The sequence below is a fragment of the Pseudopipra pipra genome, chromosome 2, assembly GCF_036250125.1.
Source record: "Pseudopipra pipra isolate bDixPip1 chromosome 2, bDixPip1.hap1, whole genome shotgun sequence".
Lineage (NCBI taxonomy): Eukaryota > Metazoa > Chordata > Aves > Passeriformes > Pipridae > Pseudopipra > Pseudopipra pipra.
The window spans coordinates 37,993,217-38,020,591 of NC_087550.1; the positions used below are offsets into that span (position 1 = coordinate 37,993,217).

The 27,375-nt window shown below is 39.3% G+C and overlaps 1 protein-coding gene across 3 annotated transcripts in view; it reads right to left on the bottom strand.

The window, feature by feature from the left end:
* The window catches only part of SLC36A4 (solute carrier family 36 member 4), a 92,379-nt gene extending 67,356 nt beyond the window's left edge, over positions 1 to 25,023 (bottom strand). The window contains exons 1-8 of one of the 3 annotated variants that reach the window (XM_064645049.1): positions 24,914 to 25,023; positions 18,349 to 18,472; positions 17,497 to 17,587; positions 16,380 to 16,468; positions 14,972 to 15,067; positions 13,333 to 13,417; positions 2,620 to 2,847; positions 1,758 to 1,856 (exon numbers count right to left, since the gene is read on the bottom strand). In XM_064645049.1, the coding sequence (XP_064501119.1) occupies positions 1,758 to 1,856; positions 2,620 to 2,847; positions 13,333 to 13,417; positions 14,972 to 15,067; positions 16,380 to 16,468; positions 17,497 to 17,587; positions 18,349 to 18,472; positions 24,914 to 24,941 (840 nt within the window). In that variant the 5' untranslated portion in view covers positions 24,942 to 25,023. Of the gene's footprint in view, positions 1 to 1,757; positions 1,857 to 2,619; positions 2,848 to 13,332; positions 13,418 to 14,971; positions 15,068 to 16,379; positions 16,469 to 17,496; positions 17,588 to 18,348; positions 18,473 to 24,483; positions 24,865 to 24,913 lie in introns of those variants that run through there. The other 2 variants (XM_064645048.1, XM_064645050.1) reach the window with 2 other exon arrangements.
* Positions 25,024 to 27,375: the final 2,352 nt, after the last annotated feature.

Sequence of the window (27,375 nt, forward strand, 5' to 3'; positions counted from 1 at the left end):
AAGGTACAAATAGAATGAACTCTCTTGAATAAAAGAAAAAAAATCAAGAGTTCTAAAGATGTCATTAGTAACAACCAGGGATTCAATCAAGCAAATGCTCTGGGCAGTTCTTCAGAAGTTTCGGAAGTCTGCTGCTGATGTAAATTTAAGGAGGGATCTAATGTGCCATAAAATAATTACCATAAATCAATTCCCTACCTATAATTCAATAAACTACTGCTACCAAATGATAAGCCTTCCCCACTTTCCTGAGGCTCACAGGACTCTCATTTGGGATTCCCTGGCTACAAATAGACACCTGTGTGCTACACAGCACATGGGCAAATCAAATACAACTGGGACGTGTATCAGACCTACTGTACATAACACACACAGTAAGTGAAATCCGTCACAGACAGACTACATAACTACCTTGCATAGTCTAATCTGTCTGTTTCATTGAGCATGGGTTTTTTTGCCCAAGATCCATAGGCATCAAATAATCTCAGACAAACAGCTGATTTCTTATAATGAAAGTTCTGGATGACGAAATGAAAGATATCCAGACACAGTCAGATATAGGGTAGCTAAAGCTCCGAATCTGTCAGTTCACACCTGAGAAACAGTGGAGAACACTTTGAAAACACTCTTTTGCACTACAATAAGAGTTAAAAGGTTTGCCTATTCAGCTCTTCTGCCACTGATAACACAGCATCGAGGTAAAATAATCTAAGTCAAAGCTGACAATTCGAGAAAAGAAAACAGACTTGAAAATCTCCTATGTTATGTCAATGACAGACAATCATTTCAGATTAATTGCATCTCAGTTTGGGGTTGCTTTAGTTTGTGGAGTTTTTTGTTTGTTTTTTTTGAGGGGGGAAGAGGAAGCAGTTGGTTGTTTTTCAGTTTTAAGCATACAGTAACACTTGCTGAAGTATGTAATTATATAACAAACAAAGCACATAGAGTAATTTCCCAACAATTTAAAGACATTATGACCTGCCATTCCCAGAAGTCTCTTTAGCTAGATTTTAAAATATATCGTAGGGAACAAAAATGGTTGACTAACCTGCAGACTTTGCCGGTTTGAGATGTTTGACTGAGTAAGAGACGGAAAAAGAACCACTTTTGAAAACCCAATTTTCTGAGTGATAAATCTATATAATTGACATATTTCAGGAAACAATGAGGACTTGAAGTTCATTGTCAGAAGGTCACGAATCAAAAAAAAAATTTGGAAATTTCTATCCTTTTCCTTATCACCCTCATCTCTATCAAGTCAGATCTATAGACAAGTCTGAAGCAGGAAAAATAATACATTTCTAGTAAATCACTTAGTCCTTTCTGACCCCAAAGGAAAACAAGGATGCTGAATGCACTTCTATTTTTACACACTCATCACACAAAACTGAGCAGCTGAATCACTGTAATTACAATATAATCATATTATTAACTTAGTTCTATACTACCATAGAACATATTATGATACCAGTTATTACAGTATTGTCTCAATTTATTTGGAACTAAAGGCATTCTTGTAATTTGGGAAAGGGCTAAGTGTCCAAGTACTAGTCAGTATCCACCAAATTCCCCTGTGATGGGGATGTTGTGTTCTCAACTTTTGCCTTTTTTGACCAGACAAATTAACCCTCTTCATACCAATGTGGGAGATTAGTGTTTCAATAAAAACAACAAAATAACAACAGGAGTAAAATTGCCTGTATCCCATCATCTAGCATAGAACCAGTGATTTTGAAGAGTCAGTAAAAAGCACTTACCACACCGATTCCTTCAAAAGCAAATACTGCAGTCCCAAAAAACAGTGGGTATTTCTTCCAGCCGACCACTGGAGGCAGTTTTCGAGGATCTACTATATCCTGAAGAAAACAAAGCAAAACAGTACATTAGTTCTCTCTAAAATTTTGATTGATGCATTATGTTATAGGAAAGATAACTCAGTAAATGTTGACATTGTTATTTATAATCCCTGGTTTTCCTCCCAAACTTAGTCCTTTACACACATTTATAGCCACCTTCCCACACAGACACTTGCAGATATATTTATTCTAGGTTTCTACTACTGTCATGAAAAAATTTCACATTTAAAGTATCACACTGGTGTATATGAGGGAGCATCAATTAAAGCACATGGGAAAGTGCACATATAAAGCTTAATTTTCTGCAAACTTCTGAGTTCTCTAATCTGCTTTACTGCACAGATATTCTTCATAACCATGAGGGACATTAAAAGAAAATATCTTTATTACAAGCTGAGTTCCTGCAGAGTAATTAATTACTATCTTCCCCAATTTTTTCTACATAACTTCTCCTGCCTCCTCATCAATATCTCTTATTGCCTTCCTCCCCATTTTCCACTTCCCACTCACCAAAATATATATTTTTATTATCTTAAATGCAGCAATATTATTCTTTCTTTCAAAAGCACTGTAAAAGTCTGTATTTAGAGCATATCACAGATTTTGAGGCACCTCCTTAAATTAAGATGCCTCAATTAATTACATGATAATGCTGCCTTTCAGAAACTGTCAGTCAGTGTATATCTATCATAGACCAACTGCCACATGCAACAAACACAACTTGCCAACTGAAAAAAACAGATAATCAACTTTTTATACTCACTCTAACAATATACTGGTAAATGATCACCAGGCTGACAGCCATGGACAGATTGGCAAGCAACGAAAGCAAGGACAGGCTCTTAAGGTCACGAATAAAGACCAGGAGGACCAGGAATGGCAGGAAACACAGCATGTATATTCGTAAATCAATATTCCTCTTCTCAGACGAACTGCTAGTGGCACTAACATTCATGGGAGCAATCTTACTTTCCAAGAATCCTTCATGGACCTTTATTTAAAAATAAAAAAAAAACACAACAAAACAAAAAAAAATTAAAAAAAAAAAAACAAACCCAACCAAACAAACCCAAAACAAAGCAAAAAAAACGTGTTAGACAGTGGTAGTAGTGAGTATATAGTCACACTGCTGCTCTCCTATTGGGAAATTTGTTCCTCTGCTTCACATGGTGAATGACAGGAATTTTGAGATCCCTGTACTTGTACTCTCGGTGCTGAGGGGAAGACAAGGCACTTCTAGCAAGCGTTTCATCCTTAAGGCAAATGATGAAATCAGGACTTCAAAGCATCATTATCCCACCACAGACTAAAGTGGAAATTCACATGCACAGTTTTGATCAGATTCCTTTCAGAAAGGTAGAGTTTGGTAAACTGAAAGCAAGCAAGACAGAACTGGGCCTTAATCTTAAGAGTGTGAATCTTCCTACGGAGAGTAAGGGGGTTAGATGACAAACTGCTATTGCACCCAAGTTCAGTGCCTAACAACCTTATGCCTTCGCCGTGCACATGATAGCAGCATACATACAAAATGTTAGAATATGAACACGCCCGTCTTTCATTTATTTCAAATTATTTTTTTTTCACTCTTTACTCTTTTATTCATGAACATTAACTCAGCTTTAAAAACCATGAGCTCTAGGAGAGCTGAGAGTTCTGTACTCATTATATTGATATAAATTAACAGTAGCACACAATGTGAAAGTGTAGTAGGTTTTTTGGTACATAGTTCACAGGCATGGTCCCAAGACTGATTAATTTAAGGGCAATTCTTTCAATATGGTTTGTTCTTTAAAATATCAGTTATTCTCTGTGACAGTGAAATAATAAGATCATAGATTCTGCTTCAAAAATCCAAACACATCAAGCTGTTAAATGAAAGGGGCAAGTACTACCATTAAAATGTTAAGCTTTTATTTAGCCACAGCATTCCTAAGCAAACACCACAATTACCAGTACTTAATGACATTTTTTATAGGTCAGAGCAACTCAGGGCTATTAATTTTTTACTTTGAAGAAGAGGGTGAAATGAAGAAGTGAGGACAGGTTGGTGAAATGGCAGGTAATCAAGGTAATGTGGGCACTATGAGACTATGATGAGGAGTTAGTTGCTAATGGAAACCCAAGTGTATGTAAACCAAGTCATTCAACCTGGCAAGTTCACCAAAACTCAGACTTCACAAGTCTAGCAGAAAAAAAATTTTGCACAATTCACCTTATTTCCATTGTTGCAAACAATCCAAAAACTCAGGAAGACAGAATGAACTTAAGATCATTTTCTCTGTAACAAAAAGCATCATGCACTTTTTTTCCCATTATGAAAAAGGGAAAGAAAAAGATACAATTCTGCAACCACATGTTTTCCAGACATCTCACTTTAAATGAAAACAGACACTGGACATTATGGAAACACTGATGGTTTCCACTTAGCAAGGATCTTAAGTGTCCCTTGCATGACATGTAACATCAGTTAGTTTTCATTAAGATAACATTTTTAGAAAGCTACAAAGAAGTGCTAATTACATTTAGAATTGAATTCACAGAGCTAAAATAACTCTACTTTGCCAAGCAATAATTCAAACACTTAACCAAATTACTTCCATAATGCCACATAAGTTCTCTGTAGAAGTTTACAGCATTCCCACCATACTTAAAACAGAAATACAGAACAAGCACTTTAAGCCTTTCACTTTAACAAGTCTCCTGTGTTTACTTGCTTGCATGCATTTGCAAACAGCCAGAGCTGCTCTGCACAAGGACAGGTAAAAGAGTTTTCTAAGAATCACAGTGTGATTTGAGCACACAAACTCAATTGAAAACCTCCTCTACAATAAATAGTTAATCCAGCATGCCTTCAATTTATACAAATACCTGATAAACTATTAGAAAAAAATTAATAAAATATTTATTCCTTAAAAAAAACAAACCAAACCAAACCAAAAAACACCAGGCAAGATACAGTTCAGGCTCTAAAATACATCTGTAAAATACCACAGTATAAACCAGCTTCTACTCAAATAATTTCAATCATTCAAACACTTCAATTTTTTTCTTAAGACAAACCCTAATAAAAAGTGCCTGAAGTCAGAAATTTTTTTCTATTAGCATCACCAAATTCCAATTAGATATTCAACTGGAGTTTACTGGCTAATACAGTCGGAAAATACAAGGTACAATATAAAATTCTATTCAAGTTTTGCTCTACTGTGATCAGCTACCCTGATGAAGGGGGTGATCACATCTCCATCTGCCTTTTGCTTTCACAAAAATACTGAGGAAAGCACAGAGAAAGAACATACTACAGCTGCACATAAACTCTCCACAACCTTCATTAGATGACTGAATGTTGATGCAGAAAGGGCAATAAAACTGCCTCCCTGACCCCAGCTTACCAACTCCCCCTTGCACCCCTAAGATATGAGATGTATTCCTGCAACAAATCACAACACTGTATTCTGCTTTACAATACAGCAAGCATGGTACCCCTTCTCCTGCACTGTTCCCTGGCACAGCATTCACTGGAGGAAGGAAATGGAGTCAAATGGATTCTCAAGAATGTCATGAGTTGCAGGAGTCTGCTGCAGATCCTGTTCCTTGCAATACAGTTTAAAGAAAGAAGTCAGGGCATCAAAGACATCCTAGCTGGGAGGGAAAAAAAAAAAAGAAAAATGAAATTCTGAACCTGAGCAGCACAGATTAATATTTTGCATAAACCAGATTTGCAATTACAGCTGTCTTTAGTCCGAGCTATGAAAAGCATGTGCTTCTTGTGTGTTTTTAACACAAAAGCTGCAATTCTAGGGGAATAAATGCCAGTTCCACAAAACACACAGTGTTCCTCTGACCTTTCCTCTCTTCTACACCATCTCTCATTTGAGTCACTTTGCCTTGTCAAGTCTCCTACCAACTACACAAAACACCGTATTCTCAACAATCTTCTCCATGACCTCATCCAAAACCAGGGGTCTGGAGTCACTGAATCATAGAATCACTTAGGTCAGATAGGACCTCAGGAAGTCTATAGTCCAATAGCTTGCTCACAGTTCTGTGAGCTACGGCATCATATCAGATTGTTCCTCTCCCCATTCTCCAGCTGGGTCTTGAAAACTTCTAAGGATAGATAGAGACTGCACAACCTGTCTGGACGACTGGTTCCAGTGCTTGACTGTATGGAAGTTTTTCTTTCCCTCAGAACAGAAATTCCTGTGCTGTTTTGTGAACGGTTTCTCTTGTCTTGTCATTTGACCTCAGTAAAGAACTTCATTCCATTTTCTAGACAACCTCTTTGCAGTCCTGGGGGGTGGCTTTTAGGTCCTCCAAAAGCCAGTTCTTGTCCGACCTGAACAAGCCCAGTTTTCCCAGCCCTCACAAGACAAATGCTTCAGCGCCAGTAATTTCAGCAGGCTCCCTTGAACTCACTTCGTCAATGACTTCCCAGTACTAGAAATATCCAAAACTTGATAGAGTATTTTAGATATGGCCTAACAAATGTGAAGCAAAGGATGACAATCACTTCCCTTTATCTACCAGCAATCCTTCTTTTCATACAACCCAGGATGCTGTTTGTTTGCTTTGCCGTCACGCCACACTGCTGGCTCATGATCATGAACACTGCTCTCCAAGTCTGACCACACAACCAGTGGTTTTTTTCCCCCAGCCAGTTGTCTGTCAGTCCACCCATCTATCCAGACCATAACAACCTTACTTAGATACAAATTTATTGTCAGAGACAGCATGAAAAACCTTGCTATAAACGTTTATAAAGTAGCATCTAGTGATTTCTCATCATGTACAAATTCAGACTTTTTTTCTTACAGAAGGCAACCAAGTTGGTCAGTCCCTTGGTAAATCCATGCTGACAGGTTCCAGTCACTTTATTCTCCCTCATGTGCACAGAAACACATGCCAAGAAGTCTCAGTTCCTGATTTTCAAAGGGATTGAAGAGGCTGATTGGTTTGTAATTCTCCAAATTATTCTTTTGGCTTTTAATAAAGATAAACTTAACATTTGTCTCTCCCTGGTTCTCAAGAACCTCTCCAGTCTGTAAGGTCTTTCAAAGACTTCAGGTTTCTCCCAGTACTCTTAGATACATCCCAGTTTCCCTCTTTTCTTTTTGTCTTCAGAGGACAGCAGTGACACTGCTTTAACCAGATTTTGACAGTATAAAGCAGGTAATTTCTTACTCTCTTCCCATCTTTGTTCTGTGTGGTCACAGCTGTCAATGTATAAATGTATTTTGTAACTCAAATGGAACAAACCCTTTTTATTTGTGATAGCCTTCACCCTAATGAGATCGGACCAATCCCTGAGGATTACTCTGCTGTAAGTCTTTAGAAATATATTTAAAAACGAAGAAAAGTAGAGCCCTTTCTGAAACAGCCCTGTTTATCAATGTCTATCCTATGAAGGATTATGGATTGGAATAGAGAAAAGAACACATGAAATGGTTAGTTAAGTTCCACTTACTCCCCAATAACTGCTGAAAGTGCACACACTTATCCCACACAGACTAGTTTAGAGATCAGTTTGCCATTGGATGAAGAGGTTACTGTGAATTGAAACACTGCTAAAAACAGCACTACTGGCTTGGGTAAGCAGGAGGTTCCTGAAATTTACTCTGCACTGGCTATTACTTGCATGCATCAAAATGTGAAGCCCATGACTTCAAAATTAATATTTCAATTTGCTTGCCAAAAAAAAAGAAACTTTTTAAAGTTTCAACTGTTGACTGTCAAACTGTTTTAATTATGTCCATTATACACAGGTGAATTTTATGTATACACACACACACATATATACTGTGTAACTCATATTATGGACACAGTTATACTGATATAAATGCACAGGAGGACAGTTTATTCCCTTTTGTGGACATACATACCTTTAAACCAACTTTATATCAATAGACAGCTTTAACAGCATCAGTCAGAGCAGTACCACTTACGGGTTTAGACATGGCCACAGGAAATACCCCTCAAAGGTGTATTTTGAGACATGAAAGAATAGTGAATTGCACACAGCCTCAGAAGAGACATACCAGATAAGACCCAGCAAGGGTTAATCTTGTGCGAGAGCTAAAAAAACCGGCAAGAGTTACTGACAGGTAGAAGAAAGCTGAGTAAGAAAGTAAACACAAAACTCAGAGAATGTAAGGATCACTACTCTTCCTCTTAGAGTGGAGCAACAGGCTGTGGGAGAGTTGACAATAGAGAGCAGCAAAAAAACCCTCTCATGAAGATGAGATTATACTAATTTGTTCAGGTGTGGACTAACATCACCATCACTTTGAAAGTGTTTTCCTAGATTTTGCTTTTAAAAATTAATCAGATAACACTTAAAACTGTTCGAAAAGCAACAAAATACAAAGCAGCAGGAGGAATTTTGGGGGTTTAAACTTTCTCATATGCTCTTTAGCTCAGTGCAAGTTTACTGCTGATTGTGTTAGGATGGACTATGACTCACTTTCTATCTAACCTCATCTCCTAAATACTAGAATTATTATAACCTCAGATTCCTATTCTGGACAAGTGTCTCATTGCTCTCTGCTAGTGCATCACTGCATATGGCAGTCATGCTGAGCCAAGAACAGCAGACACTGACTATAACTGTCTCTGTCCTAAACAAAGCAACGTGATCTGAAGTGTCAAACATTTCTCTAAACTACATGAGGAAATACCATTATGGTTTTAGAAAGGAAGTACACGGCCACTGAAATCACTAGGCATAGTGATATCCACAGACACAAGACTTCATCAGGAGTTACTTCAGTTATTCAAGCATTAACTTACATGCTGGTGTGATGTCTGAAACAGTATTCTTCACCTGATGTCTCATTTACATAGCCCAATCACAGCATCCACCAACTTCAGCTGTATTCAGGAAGATCAAACACTTGCGCAAATCTGGTTACCAGGTTCCTTTTCCGCTCAGAAAACAACTAATGCACAGCTAGTGTTTGCAAAAAATTCAGTTCAACCCACGAATACACTTCTTACAAGAACTATTTCAGAAGCAAGAAATAATTCCATTTCCTTAGTCTCTTCAACTGAGACCACTGTTTCCTGACCTGTATCTCAAAACCTGCTCTTTCTGTCATACAAATTATAATGCAGAGGAATTGGTAAAGGAGTGCCATTAGTAACATTTTTACCGTGTTCTTCCTTTATCTCAGTTCTCTCGCCTTCTCATCCCCCATCCCCTTTCCATCTGTTCACCTTTCCCATTCTCTCACTACCCCAAATCGTTACAGATTTAAGGCTGTAACAATTTGTGTTCTTTGGTGCCCTCTACGGGACAGATTTCTGCAATCGAAAGTTGCCAGGAAGAAACCCGACTTCTACCTCCCAGAAGAGCAAGAACAAGGCAATATAAATTAAGTACATTTGGAAGTGGAACTTCTGAATTGCTAATGACTTTAATCCATTCATAGTGTCCACGTTACGGGTCTCTGCAGCTACTGCTTCAGCAGCATCTGCTTTTCTGTAAGAGCTTTCAACTCTTCCTTAATAAAGCAGCAACAAGTTTCCTGAAAAAGGTTTCAAATTTTTTTTCCAAACCTACAAAAGCCAAGGTCAAAAAGTGTTTAGTCTCATCTTCTACTCAAGGTCACAACACATACGTGACAACTGGTTAATGAGATACATATTTGATAGGAAAGGCTTAATTTGAAATTACATTGCAAGGAATGCAATAAAAATCTCACTTTGGAAGGCCAGGAAAAGGACATCAGAGAGGATTTTCAGGTATTGAGACAGATTCTGACAGTAGAACAGTAGTTTAAAAGGCTTGATTTTTTTTTCCTCTCAAGACACAAATTACAGAGTATCCAGCTTCCAAATACACAAATATACCATATCTCGACAGGATCTTCATCCAGAGAACTTGGAACACTTTTTAGACACAATAAAAATACTCATCTCCAAGAGAATGAACAAAACCCATACTATCTTCTATGTACTAACTGCCCAAGTGGACACTCTTTTTCCTAATTAAAGGTGAGCTATGTCAAGACACCTCTAGTCTAGCTTTTGAGTAGAATAAGAATCTCACCATCATGGCTAGGCTTCGCAAATGAAGAATTGGGAAGGGCTCTACCCACGCTTGTTACAAGCACGCTGGTGGCTAAAAAGGCCAATATGAGATAGACAAGTCTGGTTGCAAAAGGCACAGCGGAAAGACTCCTCAGGTGGAATATTCAGCAAGACACGATTCCTTCTGCATTGTCTTTTCTCCTCAAGGGTGATCCTGCGTGCATACTCAAAAGAAGCAGCAGCGTTATAGATGGTGTGTCTCCAGACCTCCTGACTGGAGGCCAGAGTAGACCAGTTATGATGATCAATATGGTCAAGGTTGAGATGTTGTTTCAGGGAGTCCTTGTATCTTCTCTTCGGGGTTCCTCTCTTGCAGCAGCCAGTGGCAAGTTCACCAAAAAGCAAGATCTTAGGGAGGCGGTGGTCCTTCATCCTTGAGACGTGCCCTGCCCAACGCAGGTGTGTTCTCAGTAACATGGCCTCAATACTTGTAACTGCTGCCTGTTCTAGAACAGACGTGTTAGTCACATAATCTGACCAGTGGATGTTTAGGATTGTATGGAGGCAGCGTTGATGGAAGCGTTCTAAGAGTCGCAGGTGGTGGCAGTAAATGACCCATGATTCGGACTCATATAAGAGAGTAGACAGCACAATGGCTCTGTAAACACTGATCTTCGTACTTTTCTTCAAGTGTTTATTTCGTCAAACTCTTTTATGAAGCTTTCCAAAAGCACTATATGCCTTTGCTAACCTGTTGTCTCTCTCCGTCAATCTTACTATCCGAGATGAGGCTGCGTAGGTAATTAAACTGCTGGACTGATTTGAGCTCTGATTCGCCAATGGTGATATGGGGATGATGGAAGACTTCCTGAGGTGCAGGTTGATAGAAAACTTCTGTCTTCTTTAAGCTGACTTCCAGCCCAAAGAGCTCAGCAGCGTCTGCAAAGCAGGATGTTAAACGTTGCAGAGCTTCTTCTGCATGGGTGACGAGGGCAGCGGCATCAGCATAAAGCAGCTCCTGGACAAGATGATTTAAGGTCATAGTATGGGCCTTCCCATCCAGAACAAGTGGTGGATCAATCTAGCTGAAAAAACTCAATTATGTGCAGATACAGGTGATCACAGAGGATTCTATGAGGCCTTGAAAACAGCATACGGGCCTACATACCAGGTCCAAAGCCCTCTACTCAGCACTGATGGTCAAACATTTCTGACAAATAAAACCTCCATTCTGAATCGATGGTCTGAACACTTTCAGACTCTTTTCAGTACTAGCCGTGTAGTTCAAGACTCAGCAATTCAGTCCATCACACAACAACCAGTGAAGAATGAATTCGATACTGCCCCCGCTATAGGAGAAACTCTTAAGGCCATACAGCAGGTGAAAATTGGCAGGGCGGCTGGGGTTGATAGAATTCCACCTGAAGTCTGGAAGCATGGGGGCCAAGCACTCCATGCTAAATTTCATGAGTTTGTGGTGCACTGTTGGGAACTAGGCGAGCTACCATCAGACCTTCGTGATGCAGTCATCATCACTTTGTATAAGAAGAAAGGAGTTAAATCAGACAGTTCAAATTACCGTGGTATTACTCTGCTCTCCATTGCTGGCAGAATAAGAATCTACACGGATGATTAATGCTCAGTAACCTGCCATACCTTATTCCTCACACACTTCTCTAAATACAGGAGCATACAAAGAATCACAGAATCACAGAATTGTTTGGGTTGGATAAGATCGCCAAGATATCAAATCCAACCTGTGACCGATCACACCTTGTCAACTAGACCACAGCACTAAGTGCCATGTCTGATCGCTTCTTGAACACTCCAGCGATGGTAACCCCAACACCTCTGTGGGCAGTCCATTTCAATGCTTAACAATCCTTTCCATGAAAAAATTCTTCCTGTTGTCCAGGAACCTCCCTTGGTGAACCTTGAGGCTATGTCCACTCATCCCATCATTAATTGCCTGTGAGAAGAAGCTAACCTCCACCTCACTACAACCTCATTTCACGTAGCTGTACAGAATGATAAGATTCAACCTCAGCCTCCTTTTCTCCAGACTAAACACCTCCATCTCCCTCAGTTGCTCCTCATCAGACTTGTCCTCCAGACCCTTCACCAGCTCCGTCACCCTTCCCTGGACAAGCTCCAGCACTTCAGTGTCTTTCCTGAAGTGAGAGGCCCAGTACTCAAGAACAAGGCCTCACCAGTGCTTGTACAGACACAGGCCCAGATTCATCCTCATTAGCTTTATGTCAAGTGACTAACCATAATCTCATAAGCAGGAAACACAGCAAAGCATATTGGTAGAGTCCAGGCATCTTAAAAAGCCTGTGGAGGAGCAAGCATCACAAGCTCAACGTGCCTGTGTTTGAGCATCCAACCTTCCTTCCTTCCATGGACCACCTGCTCAGACACACAAACTTCTGCCTGCAACTGCTGGGTGTGCAAAGGGGAATGACTAACACACACAAGGGACCCTGTCAACAGAATAATCTCCACCTATGAGAAAGAGCTTAGGAAGACTGGAAAACAAGAGACAAAACACATGAATGAAAGCAGGAGCAGCTGTCATGAAAGTGATAGGCATGGTTTTGTTTCCTTTTGTCAGTGATGGATGGTTGAGGGGAAGAAAAGGGATAGCTGGGTTTTATTGAAAGGTTTGGGATTGCTGGGGAAGTGTATAGGTATTTGTAGTTGTGGTGACTCATTTGCAATTTTTAGTTGATTTAACCAACTTCAGGGAAAAAACTTGAAGTAAACTATGTGACCAATTGCAAAGCGTTCACAGAAAAGCAACAACAGCTACTAGATTCTATCATGTCTCCCCTCTATTAGATATTACATAGAGAGGAGACAGGATAATAATATCCAAAAATATAAACAGTATCCACAAATCAAAAAGAATAAATTACTTACAGCTAGAACATGAAATAAAGGACTTGCAACATTGATAAGAAATTTTAAGCTTCTACAAAGAAGCAGCTGTCTAACAGATAAGAAAGCATTGGAACTGACTACTAAGGAGGCAGCGGAAATTTCAGTGTCAGGCATTTTTAGGAACAAAAAATCAGGATTGGTTTAGATACAGTGGATTCTGCGAAGGGAAGTGACTAAACAGGAACAAAAGAAATATTCCAGTGACAGGAAAAGGGTAAAATATGCCCAGGAAGTTGGGGGTAAAAAAAGGCTGTCAGCAGAAGGCCTAGGGGAATTGAGGGATAACTGGCTCCTCTCCAGTTTCATCCTTATTTTCTATCATGTCCGCAATTAAGTTATAAATTCAACAAACAACTCAGAAGGCAATAAACACTTTCACAAGGCCTGAATTCTGTTCATTTTGGACATTGCTCCTATTTACCAAAAGCTTTATAGGGACAGGAAATAAAAGCGAGGAAATATTAATCTAAACCCATAACTGCTTCCATATGGCAACATTACTCACTTGTTTCACATTTTCTGCCAAGAACACAACATAAACACCACAAAATCCCAGCTGTGTTATCACTAAGAAAAAGTCCACAATACACCTGAGGAAAAAAAAACAAACATACATTATACTTAAGATCAAAATAATTAACCCATTGTTACCTAACATGCAATTACTGCTCCTTTTTACAGTAATCAAAATGCAACACTCAAATGCCACATTAATTTCACAAGTACTGCAATACATGCTCCTCTTATGGCAAAACAGGGTGGGTTTTGTGTGCGTGGTTTTTAAGGTAACACTAAGTAGGCATCACAGTTTCTCAAAAAAAAAAAAAGAAGGTACTCAACATATTTTAAAGTGGCATAAAATGAAATTCAAGGACTTAATGTGGTACAAATGTTAACAACAGACATACATATTTGATGCACCCTTTAGCCCCCAACACAGCAGTTTTCCACCAGGTCCAGAGATGAAATGTCTCATATGCAGTCTAAGACATAAAAGTTGCATCAACTCAAGATAACACTTTCACATCTTACCAGGCAGTTCTATGTCAATGTACCCAAATACACATTCAGACACTGTATATTACTGAAAAAACACTAAACTATGGTTCAGAGTGTTTTTGAAAAAAAGTAATACACAATAGTGGCCTGAAGACATGCTGTAATGAAGCTCTGCTAGAGTTAAGCATACAGCAGAGATCTGCCCCAGAGAATGGATTTGCTGCAGTACAGTGTCTCTGGAGATCCAATTGCCATTTGTGGCTTGTAACTCTTAGGTGCAATAGAGAATTGTCATTATATATCAGTACGAATCAATTTTGCCTCTAATTGAGCTCTTCTCCATTCCTACAAAGTCATCACAAAAGATCTTAAAAGAACGAGCTCACCTTTTGCTTATTTGAAACAAAGTAACAGCCAAAACCCCTGATGCAAGATCCTGCATCCTTGAAAATAACAGGAACAAAAAAAATTCTTCCACAAGTGAGGTAAAAACCACTTTAAATTAACGTTGAGCAATATGTTTGTTCCACTATTCACAATTTCACTACTGCGCAGTCATACTACAAATTCCACAAACAGCTCTACAGCAACAAATGGCAAAGAAAAATATAACAGTCTTTTTTAAAAGAGGGATAAAGTATTTAACAGAGACAACATCTTCATGTCATTATTGCAAAAACAGTACCTACTTTATCCATTATTTGTATGTTATATTTAAACAGGAAGCAAAGCAATTCTTTGCTTCCTTTCTGAATAAATCCATTAAAGTAATTAACATCTACAGTGTCAACCTGCTTAAAGAGTGAACTCTGACACAGGGAATGCCGGTAAAAGAGAATGAAAACTTCACTACATTAGACAATACAGAATGCATTTCTGGTTATAACACATCTCTTCCTATATTACTAAACAGAATTCTTTTTCTTCACAGCTCTTGTAGACCTGAAAATTGAAATGCCTAAGAGAGACAGACATCCTCCCATGTCACCACTACTAGCTGGTAGCAGGAAATAACAAATGACACTGCAAAAAGTCATTCTTAAGGAAGACAACATCTTAGTAAAAAGAAATTTTCCTATCATTCCAAGTCAAACCATTAATTTTTAATAATGAATTTATTCAATTAAATTCTAATTCAAACTTACCTGCCCCAAGAAGCTCGTTTCTGAAGAGCAGCAAGGGGCCCCAATTCCATGGCATAACTAACTGTATCACTATACCCCAGTGAGGACTTTTTCATCCTGAAATCAAAAAATTAAGAAAGAATGGAGTTATTAAAAATATGCCCTACCTTGAAAATGCTGTTGGTTTCCCATGATTATAACAAGTTATCACCTGTGGCAACATTCCACTGCTGCTGAATTTCAGAGGTATGGCTCGGGCTTCCTTACTCCAGGAAGGGCTATTATTTAGCACTCAACAAACATGTTAAACACAATGTTGCTTCCCCCACTTCAACAGTACTAAATAAGTTCCTTACAGAACAAAGTTTTTTTATAAATTAATCCAAAATCAGATACTTATAACATGAGTTTAAGAAATTGATCTCAAATCTAAAAGTCACAAAGAATTTGAACAGGTTTCAATAACTCTTCCTGCACAAGCAGTCACAACTGATTCAATGATCTTATTTCAGTGATCATCTTCAAAGATCATTCAAAACTGCAGTGGAAGAAGTGAACAACTGAGGAATGACAGGGTCCATTCACAGTAAAATGTCATATTAATCTGGTAAGAGATTTTCCAGCTACGGGGGCATGAATAGTTTTGCAATTCTATTCAGTTTAAAACCTTTACTGCACTTTTTAAACATGAGACCCTCTCACTGCTTTTCTTTTAACACCTGACAGTAAGATAAAAACGTTTAATAAAAGTCACTATTAATCAAAATACTCTGTCAGTCTGAATAGCTCTATCAATCCGAATAACTGCTTCCCCTCAATATTGTACAACTCACTTGGAGGAGTATTTAGTGTTTATCTGCTCGCTAGCTCATTTTAACTCATTCCTTCAGCACTACAAGTTCAAAGAATCAAGTTGTCACAATTCAAAGAGATAGAACTCACATATAATCATGGAAGACATTGACAGCACTTCTTAGTTTATCTTTTATTCCTATAGAGTACTTATAAAGTGGCTATTTATAAATTATACACTTTCCAAAGCTATGAAGATTCAGAAGCTATGAAGAAATCTACGAATATAAAGAAGGACTAATGGACTGAAAATAAGCAATTAAAACTGCAATGAGAAAGAGCCTATTATTTGCTAGCAGGGAGCAGGGTACTGGGCAACACGTTAAACTAATTTCATTTTGAATATGAACAGAGAACAATTATTTTTTTTTCAGTGAGTTGCACAAAGCATACCCATCATTTATAGGTACACGCTACAAATTTGAGTGTTGCTTCCAACAATTGGAAGATTCTGAACTGACAGAAGGAACTGCTATAGCATCAAGACATTCTGTAGGCCAAAAATCACAAACAGAACAGACAAATTAAGGAAAAAAATACTGAAACTCAGCAACTGAACAAGTAGTTCCACATTTACCTCTGACACAGAGAGTGGCTGCAACGTACCAAGATGTGCATACAGTGAACCGATATAACTCCTATGAACACAAGGCTGATTGGCCCAACCTGGTATGGAAAAAAAAAAGGAGGGAGGACACAGGAAATATACAGAATTTCTCATGAAAATATTCTGGGGAAAAATCTCTAAATGAAAAAAATTCACATTGTAGCAAAAAAAAAAAATTTTTTGCAACTGCATTTTTTCCCTCTCTCAGAGGGGGGGTTACTGCTGACGTTCCATGGCATTCCTTACTTTACATTCACTATTTGAGAGATGGCTATAAGTACCAAATGGGCACAAACAACTGCACTCCTCTAACTGCTTCATTTGCCCAAAGAAGTTTGTCAGGAGAGAAGACTGCACATAGTGTCCAATTCAAAACAGTGGTTTGAACTGGTTTGAAGTGGTAATGACAGCAAAAGTTACAAACTACAGATAATTATCAAATTAAATAATTTGTTTCAGAGTGGAATTTCAACCAGAAATTTTCACAGATGGAATCTGCTTTTCACATGTAACTCTCACTCTTAAACCTGAACATCCTGTACTATAGAATTACAGGATTATTTAGTTGTAAGGTGAAAATTTCACTTGAGCAAATTTACCCTGCCCTAGGAAACGCATTGTTTATTACCTGGTATAAACAACCTGTGCTATAGCCTGTTTCTGCAGAAACACTACATTGATTTAACAAGCTGATGATGCATCCTAGGACATACAATCTGCCTCTAGAGAAGTGTGTACAAAGACAACCACATAGTAACAATTCCCATGAGACACCATAGGACCACAGGAGTCTGAGTAAATCAAAATATTTATTTTTTTTTACAAAGTTCGTGTTTTGACCAGAAAAACACTTCAAATCGCAACTCATGCAATGAAGTCCTCAGGGTGAAGTAGTAACTTTTTTTAAAAAAATAAAAATCTTAATCTTCAGTACTAATTTCACCAGATTAAAGAGGAAAATCAACACAACTCTATTAAGATTGCAGTAACAAATAAGAAGTATAGGGATTTTAGTTTTTCAGGACATATATCTGTAAATCAGTCTAGATATTTCTCCTAGTGTATGAAAAAAGAATTGAATTCTTACCACAATACCAGCATTTTTTATTGCAAGTGGAAGACCAAGAAGCCCAGTTCCAATGTTTCCTTTGAGGAGGTGAGTAAGTGTTTGTATAAACCTGAGGATAAAACATCACATTAGAAGTACACTGAGATGGGGCAGGGGGCAAAAGTAAAACCACATCCTCTGTCATTTAATAATAAAGTGATAAATTTTGAGCTTCAGCTCATGGTGGTGGTCTAGTTATCTTAAAGTATGTGCAGCACATTCAAATAATGTTCTTATTCATCTTTATATGTGAGCACTCTCAAATAGAACATACAAGTCTGATCTTCAGTTCTTTACTCCAGCTTGTGAAATGTTATTTTCTGTGCAATTCTATTATTCATTTGCCTCAGAGTCAAAATTACCAAGTTTTATCACTGTTTTATCGCTATTTTAGAATCAATAACATTCAAAAACAAAATTACCAGCTGGAAATCACAAGTCTGACAGTCAAAGCTTTATACAAATTAAAAAAGAAAACCAAAAGCCAAACCTTTGCCATCTCTTCTAATTATACTTTCACAAACAGATTACCTCCAGAATCTTCTCAAAATCTTCTTTAAATAGTGCTTGGATTTTGAGTAATCCAGTCACTTTGCAAATAGGCACCTTGGAATATTTTACAGCCACATTCTTAGCTTCCAAAGAACAAAAAACCTATTCAAAATGGGCTGCTTTTTGGCAGAACTATGTAAAGTCCTGATGTACAACCACAAAACCACAAAACTGTCCTGCAGGTGCAAGAAAACCCCTACACAGTTCAGTAAACTGCTCATAAGAAATGAGGCAGAGGCAACAAATTTAAACAAGCTGATACTTAAGAGTAGCACATACGTAATGCCTTCTTCATTACCAAGCTGGTAATGTGTTTTAACTGGCAGGAAATTATTTTCATGCTCTTCTTCTGAGATGCCATCTGAGTCTTCTTCATCAATTAAAGGCTTCATTACTTCCATGCCTGTAGAACAGAGTTAACACTATATTAGCATTAGAAACAAATTTCGAGCTAAGTAACACCACCTAGCAAGAGCAAGCAGTCAGCAGTGAACAAAATCGCCTTTCAGGCAAAACTAACAGCTTATGACAGTTTAATGTTGAGTAAATTATAACCATTTTTAAACTACTACAGTTAAGTAAAGCAAATCCTGCCAAGAGCAAAAAGATCATTTACCCTACACTTGCCTACCACAGTATCCATTCATAAAGTACATTAAGTCTCAACTTTCATAACTTCCACCAAAAAAAGAGAGAAATCCCTGTGACTTAAACATTACTGAATATTTCTACTAAAAGCATTATCAGGCATCGGAACAGGCTGTCCAAGAAGTGGTGGAGTCACCATCCCTGAAGGTATTTAAAAGATGTGGATGTGGCACTTAGGGATATGGTTTAGTAGTAACATGGTAGTGCTAGGGTTGGACTCAGTGATCTCAGAGGTCTTTTCCAACCTTAATGAATTCTAAGTATGCAACAGCACAGTGAATTACCACATAGCTTACAGAACTCTGAAAACACTGAAGAATACCATGAAACTCATTAGCTACATTAAATATACATTAAAACATTAGCTACATTAAAAGACTATTCAGCAAGCAAAAATATTTCATAAATTGAATGAACACTGAATACCTTAACTATTTTAAGCTTACTTATGATGTAAGAAAAACATGGATTCTAACGGAATACCTGTGAAATCTGAAACACCTGTGAGCCTGCAGATACATTTAAAAGAAGGTGCAGGCAACTGACATCTTTAAAGTACATAAAAGCATATGAACGTGCCAAATACAAGTTTTATTTTGGGGAGTCATTATGGTCAATCTGATAAAAACTAACACTTAATTAATTAAAACAAGATATGCGCAGACAGGAAATATAGAATGCACTGAAAAGTAGCCATTGTATTGGGTGTGTGCAGCAAGGTTTTGGTAGCAAGGCGCTGCAGTGGTGGCTTCTATGAGAAGCTGCTGGATGTCAATAGAGCCAATGCCAGTCGGCTCCAAGATGGACCCACCATGGCCAAGGTTGAGCCTAACAGTGACAGTGGCAGCACCTCTGGAATAACATTTTACTTTTCTCCCAACTTCCTGACCCATCTTCTGATCACAAAGGTTGTCCTTTAAGAATGGATTTAGACATACTCAAGCATTGCCCTCATCTTTTAAATAGTAAGAATTTTTCTAAGACAAGCTATTTTTCTTCTGAAAAGTCATCTGCCCATGCTTAAAGCTGTCTATCGGAGCTGGAACAGTGATGACAATAACCCTCAGATGACTAATCACCTAACTTACTGTCAACTATTCACCCATGTTCTCAGAAATTGCTTAAACTAGACCTCAGAATATCTGTTTCCAACTTGTACACTAAGGTTGGCAATTTGCTGATCCTGTTCTAATGTAATAACACATTTGAGAATAAATTCTATTAGAAGTTTTCAAACACAGGCAACAGCAATCTGCCTCAACTCACATTGTGATAACTATACTTACTACAGGTTCCCCTGAAATACTGCATTATATAAAATATTCCAATAATGCTATCTCGTCTCTATTCTAGCCATAGAAACGCTTTTGAATTGCCTCTTCTCCTTGTCATTCCTCCTTCCTCCTATGACTGGTGTATAGTTTTGGCCTAAAATATGTGAATCCGTTAAAAGTAAAGGTCCTGGGACATAATACGAGATTTGGGTCATGGGACTTTCTAAGCATGGGTTTTTATTTGATGAGATCTCTGCTGCTGGAAGGAATACTGTGGCTATGTCCCACTGCACAGTCCACACTCACAGTGACATACAGGTTTGTGTAACATCCAGATTTAATGGATCCAAACTTGTAGTCCAGAGCATACCAAGCAAGAAAGCTTGAGCTCACAAGGTCAAAGAATGGGTGCTTTGCATACTTGCACCTAGCCTGAAATGAATTATTCTGGAAAGTCCACAGTCACTGCCAGAAAATTGGTACAGAATACCCATATTTACTTTGATTCCTTCCTACAAAGGTCTAGTATGTGCAGTTTAAATCAGATCTCAAACTCCAGCTACAAGAACAGCATATACATGTCATACTTGCATCAAAGATGAAGTTGTCTGGCTGCTCTCACAAAGCACCTGGTGCAGAGCATACCTCAGCCAACCTTAGGTCCATGCTCCTCCAAGCTGTTCTGGCGGCATCCAAACACACTATGAATGATCCAATCCAGTCCCCAGCCACTGAAAAGTCTGCATTATCATTACTCAGCACAACTAAGAATGAGGAAATTCACTTCTACACACCCTTTTGTTTTTACTTAGCCTAAGTACCAGCCAATTTTCAGCATTGTCTTTCAATCAGCTAATATGAATTTCTTTTCTCCTTGTACCACCACAAAAATCTTTTCAGATCAAATGCTGTCTTCTGATTGTCTTCAACAGTTATTTAAACATCTGTCATTGTTTCTGCTTTCTTCTTTGAACACCCAAGCAAGCAGGGTGCCAAAAAGCTCTGTAAGTACTGCTACTATCAAGCAAGGTAACACAGAGTGCATTTCAACTTCACCCAGTTAACCACTGCAATGTTTAAATTGATTCCTTAAACCACTGAAGACATAAATTCACTTATTCATTACAGCTACATCTCACACTATAATCATGCATAAATATCAACACTGTATCCTCAAAGACCTCTGACAAATTTCAGAGGTCAGTCAGCAGTTACACAGTGAAATTAAACCTATAGTGTTTAAATCACTATGACCAGGATTTCCAGATTTGAATCTTCAAGTGTACTTTTCTATCCCCTAGAATTTGCCAGCATCTTGACAACATTTATGGACATATTACCAAAGAAACTTTCGAACTGTTATTATTACATGGACTTAATTCTAAAGCTTTTACAGCACAATAAAGCAATCCTTTGGTTCCAAAATTCTGTAAAGAAACAAATTTTTCACCAAGAACTTTAGTTAATTTTTCTATACAGCTCAAGCAATTAACATTTCTAAATTTAACTGAACCATGCAGTACCACAAGTGATAAAACTGATCATCATTTTCATTTTACAGAAGAAACAGTGACAAAAGGATGAAAGTTTGCCAGGGCTGCACAAGAAGTTAAAGGTTGAGGAGATATTAAAAACAAAGCCAAGCACAATCTTCTATTGTTCCTTTGGAGAAGGTCATGTCCTAGCCAAAGTCATATCTAAAACGCCCTTCACAAATCAAATTTAAAAATATGATCTGTTTTTTGTTAGCTTAGTTGTTTTTCCTTCAGCTTTTTGAAGTCAGTGTCAGCAAACAATAAACTCGATTTGATATATAAGCATAAAAAGATTTGGGGGGTAGAATATAGCCCACCATTGTTTACATCAGCTAATTTTACTCATTTATGGGAGAAGGAACACACAGACCTTGTTGGAGCAACACTTCACATGTATATTAAGTGCTCAGCAAAAAGCAGCAGGCAAAGGACATCTCATAGATACTTCACTGCACGGTCAGCTTCTACACAAGAACATGCCCACAGGGCCAGAAACACTGTACAAGATTCACAGTCCTGTGAAATCTGTTTATTAAATAGAGGGTGACCCAGGGCCTCCATAACTGGGATAAAGATTCGAGTTAACAAGCAGCTGGTTTGACTGTTGAATAAAAGAGAAAATCAGAACCACGTCATCTTTACACTAGCCTAAAATGTGGGTTTATGCTAATATTTTCCCACAGGCTATGGAGAGCCATATTCATGATCCAGAGGGCATACCCAGAGCTTGTGTCACCAACCAAGGCCAGCTGCTCTTATGGGACAAGGTTAGCACTTGAGTCTGTGAATAGCAACACAGCCTAGGAGACTTCACTACAGTGTAACACAGAAAACACATTTATGTCCGGCAGCAACCACGTCTGTGACAACCGGAGAGGCTCAGTGTTCCCAGCAACTACTGCAGTCCACAAATGACCCATTTATTGTCTCAATGCTGTGTAGCAGTATTTTAATTCAGCATTCAGAACCAGGGCTCTCAAGACAAATTTAGTTACAAAGAAAACATTGCCCCTAATTATTTTCAGAATAACACTCAGTTACTCCCTCAACCACAGAAATAAGTACCTGTTTCTCCACTACCCAAGCTTTAGCCTACAAATAAACTTCCCAGCATTTCTCCAGAAGGCATCTAACTTGTATAGTCCAGCATTATCCCTGAAGCACACATGATCTCCCACGTTACTCAGTCACATGCTTCTGCAACCTCCAAAGAAATTATGGAGCAACACGAAGTGACTATGGATGGTAGTGCTAGGGGTACACTGGTCCAGAGCAATAAACATCTGTAAATTTTCCTACTTAAAGGAGGAAATAACAGATAACTCCAATACACCATACACAAGCCAGCTCCCTTTTTATCTTTCATTACAGCAACTCTTATTGAATATGAGAGACATAAAAACAAACAAAACCCTCAAACTAAAACACATTTTCCAGTTTGAAAATTAAAAAGGAAAACTCATCTGGTTTAAAAGTTCCTGTTAAATACTAATAATTATATTTTCCAGAATAGTAAAAGATAGCATTAGTTTTTGTTGTGTTTGCTTGCCAAGAACTTTATGCTTCATGCTGCTATTTAAATCCCTCTTTATTTTTCTTTGGAAAATATATCTTGTGTTATTTATCTGTTTCCATTACATACTGTAATTTAATAAAGTAGATCTATTCAGCTTCGTGGTAGAATTTATTAATCATGAGAATCGTTATTTCTAAGTAAATGTTGAAAGTCAATAATGCACCTCAAAAAGCAAGAAGAACTGTTTGCTTTTGCATCACAACTGTCAAATCCAGAAGGCTCATAAAATCAGACAGAGTTATTAAACCAAGTGTACACAAGCACAGGTCTCCACAGTTATTACACACTTTAACCCCAACCCACAATGGATCATTTATTTGGGAAAATGCTAGTCTTAAATAATCCACTATCCTGTCTAGACCAAGCCACCCATTTCTGTTATTAACACACTCTCAAGTGAAGACACACTGGCAAGACTTTCGCTTTATTAAGTATTCAATAGGACAAAACCATGTAAAAGTCTTCAGAATTCTTAGCAGGTGTTGATCTGCATTTTTAAACAGTTAATCCCATAAACAAATTCTGCTTCTACTCTCAGACCTGTAACCTTAGGGAAAAAAAAAAAGGCTTAAATATCTTTCAGCCAGCTTTCCTCGGGAGGTGGCAGTCCCTCGATGCAAGATGGAGCAGCCTTGGGGACAACAAAATTTGAAGTATGTCTTCCAATTCCCACCATTACCACTGGACAGGACGAATTCCTCAGAATACAGTGAAACTATAATTTTAGGATTTCCAGCAGAGGGCAATAAGGATGATTAGGGTACTGGAACATCTCTCTAAGGAGGAAAGGCTGATGGAGCTGAGCCTGTTCAGCCTTGAGAAGAGACAACTGAGAAGGGACCTCCTTAGTGTGCATAAATATCTGAAGGTGTGAAGGGGGGTGCCAAGATAAGGCCAGGCTCTTCTTGGTGGTTCCAAGCAATAGGGGAAGAGGCCACAGGCAGAAACTGATGTACAGGAAGTTCCACCTGAAAGTGAGGAAGAACATCTTCACCGTGCGGGTGACCAATCACTGGAGCAGATTGCCCAGAGAGGTTGTGGAGTCTCCCTACTTAAGATATTCCAGAACCATCCGGACGCAATCCTGTGCCATGTGCTCTAGGACGACCCTGCCTGAGCAGGGAGGTTGGACCACGAGACCTGCTGTGGTCGTTCCCAACCTCACCTACTCTGCGATTCTGTGGACACAGCTTTGAGACGAGATTTTCAACCAGACCAGACCAGCCCCAGCTACACTTTATAGCTACACCTGCTACAAGCTATCTTGTCCATCTGCGGACAGAAAAACTAAGAGATGAACATCGATGTACCCTCCCACACACAGACTTAAAGCAAGCCACAGTCCTTCATCACAGATGAAAGAGAATGTATTTTCATGTACTTCTATGGAGGCCGTGACTTCCCAAAGAAACCGAGCGCCAGCCAGGTGTGACTGACGCCCTCAGGGAGCGACCCCTGCAGAACCCCAGCTCCGCTCCCTTCAGCCCGCCCGGCCTCAGGTGCCGCCGATCCGGCTCCCGGGTGCTCAGTCCACACCACCGCTCCCCCGGCCCCGGCGCCGCGGAGACGCGGCAGCACAGAGCGCACCCCTCCCCCAGGTGGGATGGTTCATCCCGCCCGCCTCGGTGTGCTGAGCGCCGCAGCGCATCCCCCGTGGGCCGAACCATCCCGGCTGGAGCGGAGAGGGGTGGGAGCTGGCCGGCCACTCTCGGCGCTCACGCCTCCTCCCCATGCCCCGCGGCCAGCCGCCATCCCGCCGCCCCTCAGCCGCTCCGGCCGCCGCCGGGCCGCACGGCTCAGCCTCGCCTCACCCAGCTCGTCCCTGGCCGCGCCGGCCATCGCCCCGCCGGGCTCCGCTCGCCCTTCCGCGGATGTGGAGCCGACCGGCGCGGCGCATGCGCCCCGTGGGAGCGAACCAAAGAGAGCGGCGGGCAGGCGGGGCCTGCCGGGGCTGAGGGGGCGGTGCCGGCTCCCGGTGTGGGTTGTGTCTGTTCTCAGTGCTCTCGTCCGGCAGTAGCCCAGCTGCTCTGTGTACACTTTAGCACGTGCCCATAGAAATACAGAGTGTCTCAGTTTGGAAGAGACCCATAAGGATCATCAAGTGCAACTCCCTGCTCCATGCGGGACCACCTAAAACTAACCCATATGACGAAGAGCACTGTCCAGACGCTCCTTGAACTCTGATATTATCAGCATCGTTACTGTTGCTCCTTGGCTCTGCTGCAGCCCCAGGTGTGATGGCCCCATAAAGCGCTGGACACATCTGCCGCCCTCGGCAGGACTGGGGAGAGCGGCTTTGCATGGGGCACTGCAAGCACAGAGCCACAATTAATCAGCAGAGACTAAAATCAGGGGTGGGAACAAAGAGTGCAGCGGAACTTGACAGCTCAGCTTGCCTGTGATTTGCAGTCTGACCTCCTGAAAGTCAATCCCCTTCAACAGTTCAAATTATTTCCCCTGTGTGAAACAAGAAATGACTCATAGAATCATAGAATGTTAAGGGGTTGAAACAGACCTTAAAGATACCCGGTTCCAACCCCACTGCCATGTGCAGGGACACCTCCCACTAGACTAGTTGCTCAAGGCCTTATCCAACCTGGCCTTGAACAGGGCACACAAAACCTCCCTGAGCAATGTGTTCCAGTGCCTCATCACCTTCACAGCAAATAATTTCTCCCGTATATCTAACCTAAATTTCCCCTCTTTCAATTTGTACCCATTACTCCCTGGCCTGTCACCACAGTTCCTGACGAAGAGTCCCTCTCCAGCCTCCCTGTAGGCCTCTTTCAGACACTGGAATGTTGCTACGAGGTCTCCATGCAACCTACTCTTCTCCAGGATGAACAGCCTCAGCTGTCTCAGCCTGTCTTTGTAGGGGCGGTGCTTCAGACACAAAATTATATTTGTGAGAATCATAGTTAATGATGGATGATATGAAGTGTTATCTCTAACTAATCATTTCATATCAAATTACTCACTCCCTGAAACTGATGTTCCACTTTTTGTGGATTCCACAGGAATGCTGCATCTCCTCTGCACACTCTTGTAGATAAGAATATTTCTTAACAGCTTCACCAATAAGCAAAATAAACGTGAAGGAAATGCAGATAGTGAAACAATTCAAAACACTGTGGATTTAGAAATCCTCTGCTCATAATTAAATGTTTCTATCCATAATAAAAGAAAGCAGTATTTCTTGTAATTTCTTAGATTATTTTTTTTAATCTTTGGAAATCAAATATATCAAGATGTTAAAATAGATTTCAATCATAGTCTCTAATAAAAGCTACAATCAGAGCTTCAGGTCACTGCAGTGATACTTAGAATTCTTACTCTCTAAACCTTTCCTCTGAAATTAAACATTTTAGACTTGTAAAACAAAAGCTTGTACAATTCCATAAGCTTTTATTTCATGGTTTGAGGACCCTAATGCAGGGCTGTTGGAAGGGGGGATGATGTCCTATCTTAATGAAAGACACAGTGTTCTGAAATATTTTTAACTGAAGATATACTGTCTAACCTAAAAGGATCACCTTTTGATAGAACCTTCTCCTAGCAGGCTTAGTCTATTGTGACTTCCAAATATCTGGAGGCTGAACTTCCACTAACCTGACACCCACCCTTTAATCTATCTTTCATGCTAGTTCCTCCCAGAATAATGTATCAGTATGTCTCCATCAAAACTATCAGTATTCTGCCCATATATATGATTGATTTGACTTAAGTAATAAAGTTTCCCACTGTTGGTTTCCTAAAACAGAACTTTTCTTTTTTGCAAAAAGAATGTATGATAAAATTTTTTTTCTACACAAGAGAAATGCAAGAATCATCTGAAACTTTTCAGAAACTTCAGTCATCTTTAAACAAACATCATTAATTAGTTTATCTACAGTGAAGAAATTCCAATGTGGAAAACATTAATTTTCAATTGCCAAATTCATGTTTATTCTGGATACAATATTCCTCCAGACTTTCATTAAAAAATGAGCCATGTGAGTGAGCTATTATGTGGTTTCCTCAAATTTATTTTGGAAAAGGCTTCTCAGTAGGCAATCTGTTAGTGCAGGTTATTGATTTAAGGAACTGATTCACTAATTACAATGCTTGTGTCAAGCCTTTTTGCAGTGCGTATGTATTTTCTTTGTATTTGTGCATATTCTGTATTCTACATTGTTTCTAGCAATGCCAAACTTTGTTTGGGAAAATATATAAGATCACTAGTGTATATTCAAAATTCGTATTCAGTTAACAGTGTTCATTCCTTCCACCTTGT